The following is a 12,753-nucleotide window of genomic DNA, read 5'->3' as shown; positions in this document are numbered from 1 at the left end:
GTCCAGGGGTTTGTCCTCGGGATTGGGGCCCAGGGCCTCTTCCTTTTGGACCCTTCTGTGCCAGTGCCCTTGCTGCATCCTCTCCTCTCTCTTCCTTCTCCCTAGCTTAGGGAATCTTTTAATAATCTGGAGGTGGAGAAGTCTCCCTTTTCAGTTTTTCTCCCTAATCTTTTGTCTATGCCTTAAGACTCTTCTGTTAAGACTTTAGAGCCTAGGAAGCTCAAAAGCCAGGAAAAGTCCCTTTGTTCTCTGCTTTCTGCATTCTCTTTTCCTTGGGGCACTGAGCAGAGTGATGTGGCTGACTGAATGGTGAGCCAAGAGATGTGGGCTAGGTGTCTGTTGCCATATCAGAAATACATTTTCTTCATATTAGGTTGTACAGACTCAGGTCATTAGGTTGCATGAACCCAAATAGCTGGGATTCAGAACAGAGTCTGCAGAGTACAGAAGGCACTGAAGAGGGACACAGAGCTGGGACAGACCCCACCCAGCTAGGAGGAGTCAGAGGGGTTTTCAGGAAGAGGGGGGAAGATTTGAGTGAGGGCTGAATGATTCCGTAATGCCGAGGTGTTGGGAGAGGGTTCTCTCTGGTCACCAGTGTCCATATTGCATTCCTCCACTGAGATTTCTGTCATTCCAAATGGTCCCCAGTGAGTAAAGCACTTAGGACACAGTATTGTGCCTCGCTTGGTCTGTGATGAGTGGCCAGTAGATGTTAGCTAAAGGTCAAGAAGTGTCTGGACACAGGAAGGAAGAGCAAGGGGGAGACACAGAGGCAGGGCAGACTGATAGTTGTTGGGGAACTGGGAATAGTTTGGCTGGGCCTGGGCCCAGAGAGTGTGTGTGGGCGGAGTGGGGCTGAGGCAAGCAGCCAGTATGAGGTTGGATGGAGAGGTGGGGTCTGGTTTTTATCCCATGGGAAATGAGCCACTGGGGGGATTTAAGCAGGAGAGTAGCATGATCAGTTTGGTGTTTTTGTTTGGGTTTTTTTGAATGGGCATTAGCTAGTGCAGAGGAAGGATTTTGAAGAGAGTTTGGAGGACAAAAATATGGTGACACAGCTGTTGTGATACTTGAGAGAGAGATAGTGAAGGTTTTTTGAGGCAATGTCATTGAAAGGAAGGGACCCATTTAGGAGCTCTTAGGAGGTGGATTTTCTCAACTTAGTGACTAACTCGATGTGTGGGGTTGTGATGGTCAGAGAAAAGGAAGGCACGTCTCTAGTGGCTCTTGGGTTGACTGTAGGATGGCGTGGCAACCGTTAGGCTATTCACAGATTTCTCAGTCTTCCCGCTCCTTCCAGACACATGGCGAGTGTGTTTCGCCTCCCCCTTGATGTTAGCCATGGCATGTGCTTGTGTTGGTGGATAAAGTGGAAGTGAAGCTTGAAGAGCCAGCCAGGCTTTGTCATGGTGACTAGCACTGTTCCAGGTGGTAGCTGCGTCATCATCCTGACACCCTGAGGGATGAAAACAATGGTCAGAGCAGACCCGCCCGCCCAGTCTACTGCTGATGACCTGCTGCAAGAGTGAGAAACAAACCCTGTGGGTTTCAGCCACTGTGATTTGAAGTCATTACCATGACGGACCTAGCTGTCTTGCGTGACACAGTTGAAGAGCAACAGGGAAGGTGGGACAATTTCCTGGAGAGCAGGTCTCCCCAGAGCAGGGCTAGGACAGCAGATTTCACCTCTGCATTCCTCAGGCTGTAGATGATGGGGTTTAGTGAGGGCGTCACGACCCCATAGAACAATGCAATAATCTTACCCAGGTTGGGGTCCTCGGCCTTGGGCTTGAAGTACATGAAGGAGATGGTCCCGTAGAAAACCACCACAACTGTGAGGTGGGCAGAGCAGGTGGAGAAGGCTTTGCACCGGCCTGCGGCAGAGGGCACCCTAAGGATGGCAGCAAGGATGAGAATGTAGGACAGGCAGATGAGGAGGAGTGGGGCCAGCGTCAGGACAGCCGTGGCCATGATCAATAGCAGTGCATTGAGAGAGATGTCCCCACAGGACAGTTTCAGCACTGCCAAGATCTCACAGAAGAAGTGATTGATGATATTGTGGCCACAGAAGGGGAGGCTCCAGGTGAGAAGGGACTGCAGCAGTGAAATGGCAAAACCTGTCCCCCAGCTCAGCACTGCCATCCACAAGCACGTCCACCTACTCATGATCTCTGGGTACCTAAGCGGCTGGCAGATAGCCACATAACGGTCATATGCCATCACAGCCAGGAGCAGGCACTCCGTGGAGCCCAGCGCCAGGGTCAGGTACATCTGCAGGGCACAACCAAGGAAGGAGATGGTCCTTTGGGCTCCCAGGAAGTTGGTCAGCATGAGAGGCACAAAGGAGGATGTGCCACAGATGTCCATGAGGGAGAGGTTGCTGAGAAAGAAGTACATGGGGCTGTGCAGGCGGGGGTCCAGCACGTTCAGCCCGATGAGGAGGGAGTTCCCCAGCATATTCATGGAGTAGATGCCCAGGCAGAGCACAAACAGGACCATCTCTAGGTTAGGGTGCTCGTGTAGCCCCAGCAAGATGTATTCTGTCACAGCCGTCTGGTTTGCCATCTCATTCTCCCTCCTTCCCTGTCTGGACCACAGAGCTCTCAGAAAAATCTCTTGCTGACCTGGGAGCCAAGCAGCCTGGATGTGTGCCCTGGGGGCAGGTCAGCCCTGCCGCTGCAATTTAGTTTCATCATCTGATGAGAGGATTGGACTAAAGGCCTGTAAGCTGGCCCTCAGCTCTGCCTCAAGTTGTGATGTAACTTAGGGAGATGAGGCACATTCTAGACCCCTAGACTCTTTGTTGTTCTCCCCAGGGTGGGTGCAGGGGAGACAAGGGTAGGATTCATGTTTGGCACACTCCATTGTAATATAAAGAGTCCTTGGCTGTTAAGGGAAGCATCTTTTTTAGGTTATGACTCCATATGGTTGAATTTTGCTCATGGTATTTCAGATTCATTCATTTGCTGCATGGGTTTTGAATACTTATTCTGTGCTAGGTCTTGTTTAGGTGCTGTGGGTACATCAGTAAGAAAAATAAATGGACAGAAACATACCACACCTATCATAAGGTTGCCCCCTTTCTTCCCTGAATTAGGTGAGATGAACTTTGGAAGGCCTGTGGGTGATGGGTGATGGGCTCATCTAGTGTTCCTTTGGGCATTAAGGGTCAAACATTTCCACTCCACAAGATGTGTAAGCCTGATGTGTGGTCATCTGTCTTTAAGGAATGATAGGCCATCCATCAATTTTTTTTTCCTTCCCTCATCCATTGATTTTTAGAAGATCATATAAGAACATAAAATTCCAGTAGAGCCACTGGTCACAGGATCTAACCCTGGTCATGCAAGCCAAGTGACTCACTTCTTGGCCTCCATGTTGCCTTATAGAATAAATTATATTGACAATGATGTCTCAGGAGGAGGGAACACCAGGCTCTAATCTGTCAGGGGCGTTGTCTTTCAGTGACTAGTTTTAAAAGGGAGGGGTAGGCAGAGGTGGCAGTTCTCTCTCAGGTGGCTTTCGTTGCTCTTCTGAGCTGGTCTCATTGCCTCCTTGGGAAATGCCAGTGTCAGGAGGGAGCCCTAATGTCCCTAAGGTACAGCAGTCTTGTTAGGCAGGAAGGCTGTCTTATGGCCCAGGTAACCCCTGGTTTAAAGCAGAAACAGGAGCTGAGTGTGACATTTAACATACAGAAGATATAGTCACTTCACTCCTGGATTGACTGTGAGGCCATTGTCCTGTGACAGCACTGGAGTTCTGTTTGTCTGTCAGGGCTGGATTTTTTCCCCTCATTCCTCTTCCTCATTGCATCTAGCATTTGTAGGAGCTGACGGGCTCATCCTCTGCTGAATGAATCTTGTCTTTTCCCAGTGCTACATCTTGCCCAAGAAGTTTCCTTTTATTTTATTTTTTTATATTTATTTATTTTTAAGTAGGCTTCATGCCCATTGTGGGGCCCAACACAGGGCATGAACTCACAACCCTGAGATCAAGACCTGAGCTGAGATCAAGAATCAGATGCTTAATTGACAGCCATCCAGGCATTCCCTTTTAGAGGCAGGTCCTCCCTCCCTTCCCCAGTGGGGGCTTCCTGCTCATCCTTCAGAGCCCTGTTCGTTCTCTCTGTCTCTCTTCTCCCTGCTCCATGAGGGATTACATGCTCCCTCCTTGTGTTCCCTCCACCTTTGGTTGTCCCTCTGTTCTACAGTGTGCTGTGCACCCGTCCCCTCTACTAGAGAGCAGGACCCCATTTCCTTCCTTCACACACCTCCTACAGTGAGGGATGCCAAGAGCAGTCACTCAACAGATATTCAATGCATGATTCAAAAAACCTAGCTTTGCACCCCAGCGTCACTCAGCACTAATTAGCTGCGTGAGATTGACCAAGTCACATGGCTTATCTGAGACTCAGAATCCCTCTGAAAAATGGAGGTGCTGTGTAGCTCAGATGAGGCAGACCCGCAAAGGTGCTAGTGTGCTGCCTAGTGCTACATGTTGTATGAGGATCCAGATCAAAGGCTGCATCTTCAGTCACAGAGCACCTGCTGGATCTGTGCTCGCCACCTCCTGACAAGGGTTCCAGCGTCTGTCATGACCCCCGGCATCCCCAGAGCCGGTGCCACTGTTCCCTTCTCTGGCCTGAATTAGGGTGACTGTTAAGGGTGTTTCTGGAGATACAGAGGCAGCTGATTAATCTGGGTCAGCGTTGGACCTTACATCTTATCCACATGAACAATTAAGGGCAGGGTTTCTCTTGCTGAGGTTTGGCAAAAAGATAAAGAATTGCCTGAGTATGATGGTGGCTCATTCATTCACTCATTTAACAGATAACTGTGGAGCAGTTACTATATGCCAGGCCCTGTGCTAGGAGCTGAGAATACAGCAGAGGCTGGTGTGGCTTCCGTCCTAATACTTTACACTCATTCCCTCACGCTAGGTGACCTTGGGCACGTCCCTTCCTCTCTCTGGGCTTTAGAAACCTCTGAGATTCTCTTTGAGTCTAGGATGTAAAGACAAAGTAAAACTTGAAATCTGTAAAGAAGTTAAAAGGAAGCACCTTTTCTAGGTTATCACTTCATGGATTATACCCACAACATTTCAGATGCAAGAATAAGGGCTTGGTCTGTACTCGGTGTGTTTTTACAAATTGAGCTATGTTAACCTCAAATTCTGATACCTGACATGGGTGTGTGTGTGTGTGTGTGTGTGTGTGTGGACGCATGGTGGGGGGGGGGGGTTCCCAAGTAGGTGAAAGGCGGGAAACCACCTGTCCCCACATTTCTCTTCCTCACCCTCCTCTCTAACGAAAAGACCAAGTGGGAATGGCAGAGGCATTTGAGGGCTTTTGAAAACAGGCTGTGGCCTGCCCGCTTGCCCCATCTCCCCTACACACACACCTGCTCCAGCCTCACCAGACCACTCCCCATTAATGGACAAACCCCACACACTCCTATCACATCCCTCTTCATACTCTTTCTTCAGCCTGGAGAGGCCTTTCTCTTCCACTCATCCTTCAAGGCTCTGCTCTCACACCCCTCCTCTGCACAGCCAGCTCTGATGCCTTCCTAGAACTGACCATCCCAACAACATGATGCTTACCGCTATAAGCACAGGTTAATTGCGTTCTGCCCTGCATTGTAGTGTGTTGTCCCTCTCTCAAGTGACTGTGAGCTATTTTAATCAAAGGGTCATGTCCGATTCATCATTGTTACCCTCGGTGCCTGCACCCAGGCAGTGTCGATGATTGCCATTTGAGATCTGGTGCTATTCCACTGCTCCAAACCCTCGTCCCAGATGTCTCACTTTGAGATCACCTCCCCCACCAACACACACACAGCAACAGAGGATGCGACTGTTGTGATTGCTGGGAGAAGAACTTTGGGGGTGCCAGTCTTCTCCCTGTCACGGCACCTGCTCTTTCTGAAGAGCTAAGTCAGAGAGTAGTGGGTTTCCTCACAATTTAGGAGTCTGATCATAATACATTCATGGAAATTAGAACCAGCTCATGGGGTGACAGACTAATGGCCCCAAAGAAATAGGTCTGTATCTAGAAAATGCCATGTGTCCGGGTAACCGACAGCTTTGACTCTGCTCCATGGCCACAAGATGGGACACCAGAGAGTGGCTGCTGTTCCCCGGGTGCATCAGTTAAGATGAGCTAGGTTTTGCTGCAGTAACACATAATCTTAGTGGCTTACCATGACAAAGGCTTACTTTCTCATGCTACATGTCCTTTGTAGGTCTTTAGGGGGTTCTGTTCCATGTTGTCTTCCTCAGAGATCCTGGCTGATGGAGGCTCCACCATCTGGACATCACAGGTTGCGATGGCTGGGGAAGGACACACTAGGGCATTCACACCAGCAGTTACATGCTCCGCCCCAGAAGTGACATGTGTCGCGTCTGCGACATGCTGGGAGGAGGAGAACCTGAAATATTGCTGAGTATTTGGGTACGATATTATCTCACAGTACACTCAGAAAACCACTCTGGTATCTATCTGCCAATGTCTCACGCTCTGTCATGTTCTGGAAAATCAGGTTCACACAGAGATAGCAAACCGAGTGTCTGAGAATAATCGTCTAATTCCACGCCCTAGATTTAGACCTCCTGAGAGTCAAGGTGATGCCATAAGCTAGGACTGGGAGCCCTGGGACAGGAGCGATTGTTGCCTTTGTTCTGATTCTGCTGTATGACCTTGGTCAAATTTCTCCTTCTGTGAATGGAAGCACTCAATTAGGTGACTTCTAGTACTCTGTAACCCCTGAAACGTTTCCTCACTCTGTCTAGCAACTTCCAACCCTGAGGTCTGACAGACCCAGGGTTACTGTGCAAGGTAAAAATTGTATCAATTTCATTGACTGGCGACTAGTTTGAACCATTTGATATTTTATTTTAGGCTTCACAAATTATTTTAAAAGAAAGGTGATGGGAATAAGAGGACCAAAGCTTCCGTTACGAGTTCCCTGACATGACTGGATCTAGGATTCCTGCTCCACTACTTCCTCGCTGGATGGCAGAGCAGGTGAGTGTGGGCTTTGGAGTCAGACCAACCAGGGCCCAAGTCCCAGACCTGCCACTTGCTCACAGTTTCCCGAGCCTCACCTTCCTCACCTGTAAAGTGGAGATAAGAATAGTGTTCCCTTGTGGGGTAGTTTTGAGGATCCAGCGAGACAAGGCATGCAGAGCTCTTAGCACAGAGCCTGGCGCATGATACGTAATCAGTAAGTGGTAGCCAATATTACTAGTATCATTACGTCCTCTTTCACAAGCAAATATTCTGGTTTTCATACACTGAAAAAAGGTTTCATGAGAACAGCCCACATGCTAGATCGATTGTCCTTACCTCACACCTACTGCCCAGTGACATTAGCACCTGCAGGTAGCTGGAGCAGGCTGCCAGGTGTTCTGACCCAAGGCTTGGGAGACAGAGCCGGCAAGTGCTGAGCTCGTTACAAGCAGACACACTGTTCTGGGATGGGCCAGGGCCAAGGCCTCCAGGACCAGCTCTTGGTCCCCTGCCACACAGCTCTCCTGCTCTGGGCCCCGGGGGACCTCTCAGTCCCTGCCCAATTTAAAGTTCAAACTCTGGAACCACACAAGTTTGAGGGTTTGGGAGCTGTGGGGCTTGGACACCCCAGGATTCTTGTGCTTTCCCAGGAGGGCCTGGTTGCAGTGAGGTGGGCACAGGAGACACACGGGACAGATTCTGACTGAGTCTCATTGCTGTCCTGCCCCTTGGATCTGAGGACTGGAGTTTGTGGCCCCCTGCCGCAGGCCTGCGTGTCTTGGTCCGTGAAAAGGGGCATCTTCATTCAGGAATGTTGTGAGGATGGGGACTCGTGAAAGTTTAGCAAAGTGAATCGCTGTCTAGAGTATGAGGCCCTGAGCACTTGTGAGGGAGATTAAGTCAGGGATTTAATCACGGGTCTCTATAGGTTTCCTTTCCCTTCTCTTCCCTTCCTATCTCCTTATGTTTCCTTTCCTTTCCATTTCCTTCACTTAAAATTTTTTAAGTGTATTTCTTTTGAGAAAGAGAGAAAGAGAGAGAGCATGCAGGGGAGGGGCAGAGAGAGAGGGGAAAGAGAATCCCAAGCAGGCTCTGCACTGTCAGCATAGAGCCCGATGTGGGGCTCGAACTCGAACTGTGAGATCATGACCTGAGACAAAACCAAGAATTGGACTCTTAACCGACTGAGCCACCCAGGTGCCCCTCCCTTTCCTTCATAATAAAGAATAACAACTTGACGCAGTTTAGGAACTACAACACAGCCTTCACTAAAACAGTGGCAGCTACAGATTTTCCCGTGATACTATGTCTTGTCTTTTGGAATTTTTATCAAGATCACAGGTCAAAGTAAAACATTCGAAGATTGGTACTATTTGTTTTCTACATGGTCATGGACCAGTGCCCTCTTGCTGCCCATGGACACCTGGAACCCAACACCATCCCCTCACTGCTCTCATTTTCTCCATCTCTGTCTCAAGGGGCAGCAGCGCTACCCACCCAAATAAGCCTGAAACCCAAGCTTCAACCCACAAAGCCATTCTCTCTCTCGTCCACCTCTGTAGTCATCTGTAGATCCCAAATATTTCCCAGCTGCCCTCTCTCCGCTTGGTTGCCCGCCTGGTCAGGCCTCATGAGAGCCTGGCTTATGGCTTATGGCAACAGCTTCCTCACTGCATGCCCCTCAGGCTGGAGGCCTTCTCATCTGTGCTCTACTCTGGAGCCAGGAGATCATCCATTTCTTAAAAATGAATCACCTTGTTTTTAAGTTCTAAGTCACGTTCATGTTATAAATATTGGAAATATTGAATTAGTTAAATAAAGAAACAATCCTTATCTAACCTATCAATCCTATCTAACCCCACCACCCAGTGGAAACTCTTAATATTTTGTCATAGTTTCCCAGAATTTTTTGCATATATACTTATTCATAAATCCATAACAAAAATACTTAAACAAATAATATTGGGATCACAGTGAATACAAAGTTGTGAATTCTGCTTTTTTCTATTTAACTACATTGGGAGCATTTTCCATTATCAAATATTCTTCAGAAAATAAGAATTTTTTGAAGGCTGCATCATATTCTATTATTGGACACCACCAAGATTTACTTGGACATTCTTCTATGATTAGATGTTAAGATTCTTACAACTTCCTGTTACTATAAATAATGCTGTGATTAATGTCTATATATATATATATATATATATATATATATATCCTTATTCATAGATCTTTGCACCTCTAATGATCATATTAGACTAATTCCTATAAGTAGACATGTTAGGTCACAGAGTCCAGCAATTTTTAAGTCTTTTGATTCATACTTCTGACTGATTTTTTTTTTACATTTATTTATTTTTGAGAGACAGAGACAGCACGAGCAGGGGAGGGGTAGAGAGAGAGGGAGACACAGAATCTGAAGCAGGTTCCAGGCTGCCAGCTGTCAGCACAGAGCCCGACGCGGGGCTCGAACTCACAAACCATGAGATCATGATCTGAGCCAAAGTTGGACACTCAACCGACTGAGCCACCCAGGCGCCCCCATACTTCTGGCTGATTTTGCCAGGAATTTATATTAACTTATTCCCACCCTCACCAGCAGTGGATGACATTACTTCTTCACTGCACCTTCATTACCAACGGACAGTAAAAAAGTTCTTCACCAATTTCATTGGTGAAAATGATATCTAATCACTAATCTAAAAGTAAATGTGATCTTAACACCCCCAATGCCCATCTGATAACATCCAGATTCTTGTCCTGGCATCAAAGCTGGGCATCTTTGTGGGCAGCCTTCACTCTGGTCTGGTCAGAAAGGGCTGAGCTTCAGCGAGCAGGCTGTGCTTCTTTCCTCTGTGCCTCTGTTCTGACCGACATGGGAAGCAGAAAGAGGGACTGGAGGGGAACAGAGGGCTCAAGCAAGGATTCTGCTTTCCTGCAGCGGGGGGCAGGCAGGAGAGCTGGACTGCTTCCTGGAGGCCAAGGCTAGCTTCCCCATCACGCAGACAGTACCACTGAGGCCAGAGGGGGGCAGGGAAGGGAGATGCCCTGTGAATCTGCATCCATTTCTGCTGTGTGCTCACTGAGTTCTCAGAAAGGAAAGCTGAGAAGAGGCTGAGCACCAGGAAGGGGCAGCTCTGGCAGGATCCCTACAATGAGGTAAGGAAGGATAGAGCAAGTCTCCCCAAAGCCAGGTGAGGCCTGGATGCTGGGCTGGGAGGCATGGAAGAGGCTGCTTTTCGTGCTCAAGAGAGACATCGGGAACACAGGCCCTGGGCTGTTCAGGGTGATGGGTGCCCTGGTGGCCAGACGGGTCTGGAAATCATGGATTCTGGGCCTCATCACTTCCTCTACTGTCACCTCCCTGGGTACCATGCCTGTCATCTCTGAACTTAGCTCCGCTCAGATTCAGGAAGGACCCCAGGCTCTGCCACTATATCACCCCTACACTCATGTGTTCGTGAATGTATTTAAGAAACCTATCGGAGGCCTAGGGTTGGGCAGGGCTGGGCTGTGGGCCAGAGTGGCTTCTTACCCTCTCTGCTCTTATAGTAACGCTGAAAATAAAGCACGAGGAGCTCAGGGAGGGGCAAAGCTTTGTGGGGGAGGTGGCATTCGAGCTGGCCCTTGACAGGCCATCCTTTTACATGTGGAGTTGTGCTGCCTCGTGGGAAGAGCCAAAAGAGCACAGAGCTGGGCAGTGCTGGCCAATCCCGGGGCTCACACCTGGCTGGCACGTGTGGCTGTCAGGAGGGGGAATGTGGGGCAGGAGCCCAGGGGTTAGTCAGGACTAGCAGGGCCGGCTTGTGAGGGCCCTGAATGCCCCACTGAGAAGCTTATGCTTTGTCCTGAGGGCAGTGGGCAGCCACTGGGTTTCAGTCAGGAGAGGGTGTGATCACATGTGCTTTTCAAAAAGGCCCCTGTATCTAGAGGCCCCTCTATCTATCCCCCAGGGAGGATAGAGTGGAAGGAGACTGAGAGTGAAGTCTTGAGGCCAGCCAGGAGCCGCTGTAGAGGTGCAGGCGGTGGTGCCGAGAGCTGGCCAGGCCATGCCATGCCAGGGGAGGAACCAAGCGGTGCTTTGTGAGCACTGTGAGCACTTTGTGAGCACTGTGGCGGCCCCAGTGGGACTCGATGCTGCTTTCTGGGGTGAAGATTCCAGCCACACAGCCCTGCACCACACCTGTCCTCCCTCTACCCACTACCCTAAAGAGCCCAGGTGTCCCTCACTTGGAGGTCCAACTTCTACCCCACACTTTCCTGGCAGCCTCCTTCACTTCCGTGTTCCTCAAGCTGTAGATGACAGGGTTCAGCATGGGTGTGACCACAGCATAGAGGACCGTGAAGACCTCGTCAGAGACGTGTGCCTCCTTGCTCTTGGGTTTCATGTACATGAATATTACGGTACCATAGAAAAGCATCACCACAGCCAGGTGTGCCGAGCAGGTGGAGAAGGCTTTGCGGCGCCCAGCGGCTGAAGGCACCCTCAGGATGGTGGCCAGAATAAGTATGTAGGACAGGCAGATGAATGCCAGGGGTACAGGCAGCAGCAGAATGGCGCCCACCAGCAGGAAGACTTCACTGACTGACGTGTCGCCGCATGCCAGCTTCAGCACTGCCAGGATCTCACAGGTGAAGTGACTAACCACTTGGCGGCCACAGAAGGGCAACCTCATGGCAATGACCGTCTCAGTCACCGACTTGAAGAGGCAGAGGACCCAGGCGGTTCCCGCCAGGAATAAGCAGAGCCGGTGGCTCATGAGCACGGGGTACCTGAGTGGCCGGCAAATGGCCAGGTAGCGATCGTAGGCCATGATAGCGAGCAGTAGACACTCTGTGGAGCCTGCGGACAGGCTCAGACACATCTGGACTGCACAGCCAATAAAGGAGATGGTCTTCTGAGCTGACAGGAGGTGGACCAGCATCAGAGGCACAAAGGTGGATGTGTAGCAGATGTCCAGGATGGAGAGGTTGCCCAGGAAGAAGTACATGGGCGTGTGCAGGCGGACATCTAAGACGCTCACTGCCAGGATGGCAGTGTTTCCCAGCAGGGTCACCAGGTACATGGCTGAGCACACAGGGAAGAGCAGGTGCTCCAGGGCCGGGTAGCCAGAAAACCCTTTCAGAAAGAACTCAGAGATCTCTGTCCTATTGACCAGCTCCATACTGCAGTGCTCAAGGGGGCACACAGCTGGGATGGAGGGAAAGAGGGTGTACGGTGGTGGAGAGCCCACAGAACCTCTTTTGGGTTGGGGTGCCTGGGTGGTTCAGTCAGTCGAGCATCCGACTTTGGCTCAGGTCAGGACTTTACAGTCCATGAGTTCAAGCCCTGTGTTGGGCTCTGTGCTCTCATTGCAGAACCTGCTTTAGATCCTCTGTCTCCCTCTCTCTCTCTGCCCTTCCCCTGCTCGTGCTCTCTCTCTCTCAAAAATAAACATTAAAAAAAAAGAACATCTTTTGGGTTGAAGTATATTGCTTGGGCCTTTTCCAGCTTTTATGCACAGTCTGTCCTCGAGTTTGGACAATTTGCACACCTCTAGGCCGCAATTCATCCACGTGAAAAGTGAGCATTGATCTGGATCAGCATTTCCCTAAGAGAGTGTTAATGGAAATGTTAGTAGGCAATCTGAAAAATTAATTTGAGGTACCACTAGATTAAGTGAAAGTAAATAAAGTTCTTTACTGCAGGACTTCTCAGAGCCTTATATGCCAATGTGATTTGTAACTTTCCAAAAGTG

At 49.7% G+C, this 12,753-nt stretch overlaps 3 protein-coding genes across 8 annotated transcripts in view; 1 reads left to right on the top strand and 2 right to left on the bottom strand.

Annotated features, from left to right (window-relative positions):
* The window catches only part of TMEM8B (transmembrane protein 8B), a 34,566-nt gene extending 27,555 nt beyond the window's left edge, over positions 1-7,011 (top strand). For 3 of the 6 annotated variants that reach the window (XM_058694944.1, XM_058694943.1, XM_058694942.1), the window contains exon 13: positions 6,902-7,011. In XM_058694944.1, coding sequence (XP_058550927.1) covers positions 6,902-6,931 — 30 coding nt within the window. In that variant the 3' untranslated portion in view covers positions 6,932-7,011. Of the gene's footprint in view, positions 1-5,487; positions 5,601-6,901 lie in introns of those variants that run through there. The other 3 variants (XR_009251609.1, XM_058694939.1, XM_058694941.1) reach the window with 3 other exon arrangements.
* On the bottom strand, positions 1,552-2,568 carry LOC131490919 (olfactory receptor 13C7-like). Its single transcript, XM_058693328.1, has one exon. It carries the CDS (start codon positions 2,566-2,568, stop codon positions 1,552-1,554), a length of 1,017 nt encoding a protein of 338 aa, XP_058549311.1.
* A 4,230-nt stretch (positions 7,012-11,241) lies between the features above and the next one.
* Positions 11,242-12,263, bottom strand: LOC131491696 (olfactory receptor 13J1-like). The gene has a single exon (XM_058694950.1). It carries the CDS (start codon positions 12,178-12,180, stop codon positions 11,242-11,244), a length of 939 nt encoding a protein of 312 aa, XP_058550933.1. The 5' UTR covers positions 12,181-12,263.
* Positions 12,264-12,753: the final 490 nt, after the last annotated feature.

The sequence above is a fragment of the Neofelis nebulosa genome, chromosome 12, assembly GCF_028018385.1.
Source record: "Neofelis nebulosa isolate mNeoNeb1 chromosome 12, mNeoNeb1.pri, whole genome shotgun sequence".
Lineage (NCBI taxonomy): Eukaryota > Metazoa > Chordata > Mammalia > Carnivora > Felidae > Neofelis > Neofelis nebulosa.
This window is presented reverse-complemented; position numbering and strand designations above follow the sequence as displayed.